Source organism: Helicoverpa armigera, chromosome 28, assembly GCF_030705265.1.
Source record: "Helicoverpa armigera isolate CAAS_96S chromosome 28, ASM3070526v1, whole genome shotgun sequence".
In the NCBI taxonomy this organism is placed as follows: domain Eukaryota; kingdom Metazoa; phylum Arthropoda; class Insecta; order Lepidoptera; family Noctuidae; genus Helicoverpa; species Helicoverpa armigera.
The window spans coordinates 6,874,510-6,883,897 of record NC_087147.1 but is presented as its reverse complement, the minus strand read 5'-3'; the positions used below and the strand labels follow the sequence as shown (position 1 = coordinate 6,883,897).

The 9,388-nt window shown below is 40.4% G+C and overlaps 1 protein-coding gene across 1 annotated transcript in view; it reads left to right on the top strand.

Annotated features, from left to right (window-relative positions):
- Positions 1 to 44: 44 nt before the first annotated feature.
- Positions 45 to 9,388, top strand: part of LOC110383585 (tyrosine-protein kinase receptor) — a 32,388-nt gene continuing 23,044 nt past the window's right edge. The window contains exons 1-3 of the mRNA XM_064042270.1: positions 45 to 1,430; positions 8,541 to 8,629; positions 9,024 to 9,142. Of these exons, the coding sequence (XP_063898340.1) occupies positions 809 to 1,430; positions 8,541 to 8,629; positions 9,024 to 9,142 (830 nt within the window). The 5' untranslated portion in view covers positions 45 to 808. The remainder of the gene's footprint in view (positions 1,431 to 8,540; positions 8,630 to 9,023; positions 9,143 to 9,388) is intronic.

Below are 9,388 nucleotides of genomic sequence, written 5' to 3'. Positions count from 1 at the left end.
TCCACTGTCGACCTATCACGATGGGCCACCTGTAGGTACGGCCAATCGGAGGTATCTTACGTGAGCAGTGATCCTAATGAGCCAATGCAATATCCGGTGAGCGATGCGACTACATCCTGCGCGAAAAGCCCGGGAACGGGCCGGGGCGGGACTACACCTGCGCAGCATCCCTACAGACGCCGCTCCAAGATCACATCTCGCGAAAAGTAATGATTATTTCTGTCCGCGGGCGTTTAGTTCCGCATACTCCCGCGGTGGCGCTGTGCACGGGACTCCGACCGCGAATACGTACCTCGTTATATGGATTTTAAAACGTATTAAGAGTATTGTAAATTGATAAATTACGTGTTAAAATATATCGGAGTGAAATATTAACAAACCGTGTTGCGTGGCTGTGCGTTAAATACAAAAGTCGTTGTGTCTGGGCGTATCGCGATGCTGGCTCGCTCGGCCCGTGTCGTCCATTAGAAACGATTTTCCAGGGGCAGTGGAGGGTGTGCGAGATAAAACGGAAAATTCCCCAGTGCGCTAGGAGTAGTGTGCAGGCTAGATGTGGTGGGTCCGATGAGTGTTGTTGCAACATGTACGAGTGCACGAGTGTATCGACCGCGCCGACACCACGGCTGGCTGTTTTCCAAAGTCGCGTCGTGCGCGCTCGCCCGACTCTACACGCTTAACGAGATAATCGCAAACGATTTCGCACTGAACTCTGGTTTAAACTATTGTTATGAGTGTTAGCACGCACAATGTCCGCTGTTCCGACCGCTCAGTGCGGCCATATCATCTAGAAACAAAACGAGCCCACTAAATGGCGTTTGGGAAGATTCTCACTGTGCTGGTCGTGGTAGCCATCGTACTTGGCGACCATGAGGTCGAAAAAGAGAATAAAACAAAGAAAACCGTGGAGGCGGAGACGCAACAGAAGTACAGAAGTGCGAATCCGGGGAAGGAGCGAGGTTCGTTCCACAAGCTCACGAGTCTCATGAACAGGACGGATGATCGACGGCAGTCGCGGAGGGGCGACAAGACGTTAGCCGTGGACAAGCTGCTGCGGCTCAACCAGAAGAACAAGTACAACGCCATGCTGAATGACAACGAAGGAGCCATCGCGATCAACCAGAAGACCTTCACGGACAACGAGACCGTCTCCCTCAACGAGAAGATGAAGATATTACGGCCGAACGGTCCAATGTACGAGGCTGTTAACAAGAACCCCTATATTTCTCAAGCTACGGGGGTTTACTGTAACTTTGAGAAGAATGGCACGGAGAATCCTGCGAATATGTGCATGTGGCAGTGGAATTCCACGGTGTCCAGTCACGGGCTTGGCTTCAAGGTGGTGACGGCTGCTGATGTGGTGTCCATGAACCAGACTACCAGAGGCATGAAGTTCTCAGGACCTGCGCATGATGCTGATGGCAATGTGGACGGTAAGTCCTTGAGATAAGGCTTCTTTTAGCTTTTTTTGTTTCTAGGATATTTTGAAGATTTTGCGCATTTTTATTGAAAAAAACAATTTGCGCAATATATTTTCGAAATGATAAATTACTTCATTTTATTGTGCAATTATATTCTGAGCGCGAAAAAGTTATACAAAAATAAAATGGAAATAATAATTGAGAACTTGTTATCTCATCATCATCATCATCATGGTTATCTTCGCCACTGCGATTTTGAAACTGCGAGGAAAGTTGTATGTAGGTTCGTTTATACTTCATCAGCCTGCCTAGCCTTTTCCCAACTATGCTGGGGTCGGCTCCCAGTCTAATCGAATGAAGCTTCTTCAACCTAGTTACCCGAGCAACTCGGAAACCCCTTTGTAAGACTGGTTATTAAACTTTCTGGCTTCTGAACACCCATAAACGACTACCAAAGATGTTCAAATGACAGATGGACCCACCAATTTAACGTGCCACGGAACACGGAGGAACTTGCCTGTTTTTGCAAGTGTAAGAAACACAAGTATGGGATGCACAGCAAAATATAAGGGGGTTGGTTTCATGTTTGAATGTTAAAAGTGTAGAATTTATTTAAATACATAAATAAGAATAAATATGTAAGCCTTGAACATATACATGTTTCTTCTTTGTATGAGAATAGGCCTGTGCCATGCAGTGGACCAATAACAAAAAATATAACAACAAATTGAACATCTCCCCCTTTTTTGGGGAAAATAATGTAGGTAAGTACCATTCTGGTCATTTGACTTGTCACGAATTAAGAGTCGAAGAAGGGAAGACTTTTTGGGAAGGGAATGTAAAAATGTTTTTGGAAAGGGGTCGAAATTGAAAATCCCCCCTTTTTTGGTGGAAAATAATGTATTACCTATACCATTCTGATCATTTGAGAGCCGAAAAACGGGGAAAAAGGGGGACATTTTGGAATGAAAAATGTACAAATTCTGGTCGTAATTTTGACCAAAAATATATAACCAAAACCAAAGCAATAAAGAACGATCACAAGGTTTAATTATCTTATGATTACTCCCACAAAGCAGTGGGGGTGTCTAACACAGCATACTGTTTGTTTATAATTGGATTACAGCCTGCTGGGTGTTGACTGAAAGGTCACAGGTTCGAATCCTAGCCGACGCACTGTTGTTACACCTACGCGGCTCGGCTTGAGGTTTATGAAGAACTGGCTAGTTTATTTCTAAGGTTATTTGCAATACTCACAGGTTTTTGTTAATAACTATAAATGACATACTAAGATCATCAGGGTTCACTCGCATTTTAAGGAAGATTATTCCCACATATAAAGAGTAGCCCATACCCATACTTATCGGCTATATCATCCTCCGAGCCTTTTTCCCAACTATGTTGGGGTCGGCTTCCAGTCTAACCGGATTCAGCTGAGTACCAGCGCTTTACAAGAAGCGACTGCCTATCTGACCTCCTCAACCCAGTTACCCGGGCAACCCGATACCCCTTGGTTAGACTGGCGTCAGACTTACTGGCTTCTGACTCCCAGCTGTCACAGAACATTTTTTTATAATTTATTTTATTTTATATCTTATTCTGAAATTAAGCTATATTCCTAGCAAGTAACAACAGTTGCCATAATCCATACTAGCAATAAAAATGTTAAAAGTAAATATATGTTTTTTCAAGAAAACGTCTTAAATGATTGAGCTTATATTCTCCACGACCCAGGTACCCTGTGGAATCCAGAAGGAACATGGTGGGTTTTACTCAGTAAAAACCTGACACTCCCTCACGCTGCACCCACAGCGGGATCCGGTATACCTATAAAAAAGTGTTTTTTCAGCTGATATCGTATAATCAATACTTAATAATCAGCCTTTTTTATCGTCCCACTGCTGGGCACAGGCCTCCTCTCACACATAGAAGGATTGAGGATTGTAATTAATACTTAAGAATTGTCTATTCAATCAGAAAGATAGATACATTCATTCTTTATTATGTACACCAATTAAAATAGCAAAAAACGAAACAAAATATCAAAAGTTTAGGTGACACAATGGGCGATCTATTACAGACATTTGGTCAATTATGAAAAAAATCTTAACTAAGTATTTATACAAATAGCCTACAGACGTTCAGCCAATTTAATAAACAATATTAAGCGTTAATGTGCAAGAGACTAGATGCATACATACAAACATATAGGTACATACATACGGCATACATACACACAAACATATATATATACGGAGGGTATTTTTAGCTTCCCTTTGTTATATGCATTTAATTATACAGACTCGGATTTGAATATCTAGTTGATTGTGTTAGAGCGTTTTATAGTGGGAAACTTAATTAATAGATTTGATAAACTACGTATGTCAGTTTTTGCTGGTGGTTTCTGGCTCTCGAGGAAACTATTTCCCGCAACTGGGTAAAAATGTCAAAGCCAAATATGAATTAGTGAGGCGTATTGTCAATTCCATCTGTTATTCTTAAAATAGGTAGTTGTTTTGCTGTGAAAACTCATATTAATATAAATAGTTGTTTTCATTAAACTGATGTTTATGTTTTGGGTGAACTTGGTCATGCATGGATCTAAGTAATTTTTGTATGAAACAAACAAACATCTACTTACCTATATCCGAGTGCGGGAAGGAGCTTTCTCAGGAAGCGATTGAAACCACTAGATCTCGTAAAATAAAACGTATGAGTAACCTTTAATTTGTGCAGTCAAAACAAACAGTGTTCGGCCTTCGATGAAAAACTTCAGCGTTATGACGAAACGTCTGACTTTAATTATAGAATTTATATTTTTGACAACTTTCCCATGTGGCACTGTTGACTGCACAAATTCGACAGTCTATTTTAATTTAAAAACTTACTTACTTAATAGCCGTTTTTCTCAGTTTCACCCGCGTCTCGGAACTGTTACCCGTAACGGGATAAAATATAGCGATGTTACTCGGGAAGAGTATAGCTTTCGAACAATGAAATAATTCTTCAGATCGGTTCAGTAGTTTCGGAGCCTTTACAAATAACCAAACATACAAAAAAAATCCTCTTCTATATTAGTAGAGATAAATACGAAAGTAAAAACGCTATCTTTCGTGCTGTTATAGTTATCGGCACGGATAATGAGCTCTCGGCGGAAGAGTGCGGATCGCTTTGCGCACTGTACACTTAAGGCAATAAAGCAATAAATCACTTCTGCGCAGATGAAGGTCAGGGCTCAATATCCTTGCCGATGATTATACGCCAAAACGTGAATCTTTGAAAAAGGACAGAGGTTTCTTTTTAGCTATCTATCTAGGAAGTGGTTCTCCCTGACGATGACATTTGGTACAGTCAACTTCAGGTCAGTGGTAACAGTTTTATATGAAAATCGTACTTATTACTATTGAGTTAAGGTGCATGACAGTTACCACTGATGTGCGGTCTACTGTACATGGTCTAGAGAGCCTGAGAAGGTATATTAGATCACCTTTTATCCAGATGCAGGAAGTGGTTCCCTCGAGACGCAGGCAACAGCTAGTTTGTATATAAACACGCATATAAGACACACGTGTCAACGCCGACTATTTTAGAAGGAAGTGACCTATTTATGGTTTAATTTAGAAGTTGGATTGACCAGTCTGACTTCTGAGCTTTATGCGGTCCTGGTACCTCGTGAGTGGAAACTGAGGTGCAAATGACAATGGTTGAGTACCTAGTTTAGAAATAAATATTATGGCCACATATTTATTACCTACCTACTAAACTACTCAAAATTATACAGCGTAAGCAAGAAATAAGAAGAAATTTATACTAACTAGTCTTATGAGAGACGAGACCCGCATGCATTGTTAAACTTTCAACTCCTAAAAATATATCGCTTTATTTTTTTCCTTTTGAGCTCATTTTCGAGGCTAATTATTAAAATACAAATATAACGATTGATAAAGATACTAAATGTTGATTTTGACTCCAAAATCAGTTGAACATAATGAATCAGTTGAATCAGTTGTTGACTTCTATGAGATCTTATAACTTCTCAGGAATCTACCAAAGAAATATTTATTCTTTGGTATCTTCTCTTCTTTTTTACATTGTTTTAGAGCTATTTTACCCTAAAACCTATAGACAAAACACCATAAAAGACACAAAATGCGTCTCTGTCCGCCACGTCACGAATCCCGCCATTTTCTAAGCAATTATTTTGGATGCACCGTCTCGACGAATTCTAATAATAGTTTAAACTCTTGCCAGTTCAATTAGACAGGGTTTATTATACTTAGCGACGTGTGGGTGGTAGTTAAGCTGTGAATTTAAGTTATTTAAGTATTTTCACACTTTTAGATGGTAAGTGATTAGGAGTTTCCTTTGTGAGAGACGATTTCGTACTGGCTGTTTATGCTTGCAACCTCTTTTGAGCAAACGTCAGTAAAAATAGGATCTCATGTTTTAGTAGGTAGATTTATGGTAAAATTGGGACTGAATTCGATGGACATAATTGTGTATGATGATAACGATGATTTGCAGCGCAGGACATCCACCAGCAAGGTGGGCAGACGACCTTATAAAGGTCGCTGGAAGACGCTGGATGCAGGTCGCCTCCAACAGGTATCTGTGGAAATCTAAGGGGGAGGCCTATGTGGACGTCCTATGCCTGAGATGATGATGATAATTATCATTTATGTCTCAGGACATAAGACTAAAATAGGTTGTGGCCTGGGCGAACCTAAAAAGCGCTTTAGTTTTATTTAGATTGAAGTAAATAATCCATTTATGACTAGCTAGCTAAAACTAGCGTCCGCCAGTCCAGTCACACCCCGTAGGAACTACTCAGCTCATCCAGATAAAAAGGACCCTAAGGCCTTCCTCTATCCCAGCGGGGCCCAGTAGGGCCAAGGCCTGCTGGGGCTGCGGGTTGTTCGAAAGAGATACCGCGGCCCTGGTACATAAAAGGCCTACGACGGAACACGACGGGTTTTAGTCAGTAAGAGTCTGACACTCCCTCTCCGCTGCTAACCCACAGCGGGAAGGGTCATTTGATGACTTTTGACGTCGTTAAAAAAAATTCCCTCCTCTATGAAGGCCATCTACCCAATATTTTTTTTCAAATTGATCCATTTGGTTACTGAGATTACCGCGTTGAAATAAAAAACTTTATGAAGTACACCTATAGTTTTTACGCAAACACTTCTAAGTAGATGTTTAACGATCTATCCTCTTCATAAATTCCCGTAAAAACAAAAAATCTGTCTGCACGCCCACCGTCAGTTTAGCGAAGTTTAATAAACTCCCCGTTTTCCATCGCATAACTAATTCCCCTAAGGTTTTGCAAAAATCTTTTATTGTTTGCACACACCCACATAATGATAATATGCATATTTGAATTTAAAACTTTCAATGTACTCACTAAAAATAAGAATGGTGTTTGACGCATTTTCGCTCGGATCTGAATGAAACTTAAGTGTGTGTTATATCATCAGGTACCTGATTATAGTTTTTCAGATTTTCATATTTTATCTCTACTTATACCTAGTTTTCTCAAATTCAGTTCCTATCTAATACTTATCTATTCTTGAGTTATAAATAAATGCTGATGATGATTGAACATCGTCATCTCTACGTTGGGGTCCGCTTCCAGTCTAACCGGATTCAGCTGGGTACCAGTGCTTTACAAGAAGCGACTGCCTATCTGACCTCCTCAACCCAGTTACCCGGGCAACACAATACCCTTGGTAAGACTGGTGTCAGACTTACTGGCTTCTGACTACCAGTAACGACTGCCAAGGATGTTCAATGACAGCCGGGACCTACAGTTTAACGTGCCATCCGAAACATAGTAAATGGTGTCTAAGATATACTTAGAAAGACACTTAGATATACTTAGTTGTCAGACTACCCGTAACGACTGCTAAAGATGCTCATGATGATTTTATATCACAAGTAATTCTCCCCATATTTGTGATCCCCCTTTCCCCGTGGCGTAACACAATGAAGTTCCAATTAGGCAGAATTCAGCCACTTATGTTTTATTATCTAAATTGATCGTTTTCCCGCCCACCACTGACAGATGTCCTCGCTTCACTTTGGAGGGTAAATGCAGAAGTATAAGACTGTAAAATAACAAATATTTTATGGATCTCAAGAAGTACTGGGTCGATTTGCAAAATTGTGACAGTGTTAAATAAGTCATTTATTAATAGAAGCTAGCATTCAGCAATTATTTTCAAGACATCTTTAAATTCGAAATATTCGAAGTTATTTTTAATACTCTTGATGGAAAAGTTATCCTTTTTAGCAAATTGACTCTTTCACACTAAAACGTAAAAGAGTTTCGTGAAAGTCATAAAGACTTTCACGAAACTCTTTAATATCATAGCTTAAATAACAGAATAACATATACCTAATTAGGCTATTTTTAATCCCATGTTGGAAGTAGTTAGTTGGTCGCCAAACACAATGATCCTTCTGTACCTACATTATTTACTTACTGACTGTCCTGCAAGCAACCGTTCCGATATTCCCGCCCATATGGCAAGCTATAAACTGTTCACACCTCTATTTAAATACACGGTAATCAAATCGTCTGCAGCTTAGTTTGATGTTCAAGTAAATACAGATGACATGTCAAATTGTGAACATCTGTGTGTTTGGATTCGTTTTGCAGTAAGGAGCAATATGCGATCACTTCAATGTACCCAATGGGTGTATGCTGGCTTGAAGCTACCTCTAGTGATTTTACGATAGAACAAAATACCTCAAATGCCATGGGTCGGTAGACCGTAAGGATAAGCAACGACTGGCGGTTGCTCCGTGGATCTGTGACCAATGTGACCATCTTATCATGATGAGTTCCTTCCTCAGCGGTTTGGAGGGAACATCTTTGTCAGTCGTTATTAGGTAGTTAGAAGCCAGAAAATTGAAAATTGCACATGAAACCAGTCAGACTGGAATCGGACCCATCATGATTGGGAAAAGGCTGGTCATGCAGATGATAAGTGTTCCTATTTCGTTAATTTAGTCAGATCCAGTATAATAAATCGATCATTCGAACCTAATCTTAACGTGGTAACTAATTCCTTAAAGCCTATTGTTATATATTTGAACTAATGTACATGTTTTCTTCAGGTCATTTCCTGTACCTGGCCGTGGATCCTACGATGGAGAACATGGTGATAAAGTCACCGCCATTCAGAGGACTGTGGGAGTTCTGTAAGGTAAGAACACATTTATTCATATCTACAGCAATATTTATTTTACGTCGCGAAGCCGCTTAAAAGCTGCAGGACTAGTTTTCTTGCCCTTGTGGATGATGCTTCTAAGTATCGCATCAAATAGTAGGAAAAACTCGCTGTGCCTGATTTCGTTCCACATGTAGAACGGCTTCCACCAGGTCCTGACATAGCATGGTCTACAAAGTGGCTCCTTTTGTGCTGCCCAATGTTCGAACACCATCACAGTTAAATCTCTGCCACTTGGGAATTTTTGGGCCACCTTTAAGATTGATTGCCATCGACTCTCCAAAAAGAAGAAGTGTGCAAATACAGTGCATGATACTAAGATTGATGCTATATACATATAACACAAAAAACATCTTATATTTTCAACCAGTTCGAAGCGAAACTTCACCAGAGTAAGATGCAGAACGCGAGCATCCGCCTCGTGTCCGAGTCTACCATGTCAGGAGTGCAGTGGATACTGCAGGAGGTGGCAGGGAATAACTTCGAAATGTAAGTAAAATTGTGGATAAAAAGGTACAGGTAAATACTCGTAGAATGGTACTGGAAGAAGTAGTAGAAGAAGTAACTCTGTCTATGGCGCTCTCATGCTTAAAAGTACTGAACTAAACATGTGGTATAGTCAGTCAAAAGAATTAGAAAGGACGTTGGTTACTTGTGATGGGCGTACCGGAACTGCAGGGAACGGCTAGTAATAAATAAGACCACAAAACTCACGCCAGGAGTTGGAAGGGGCAT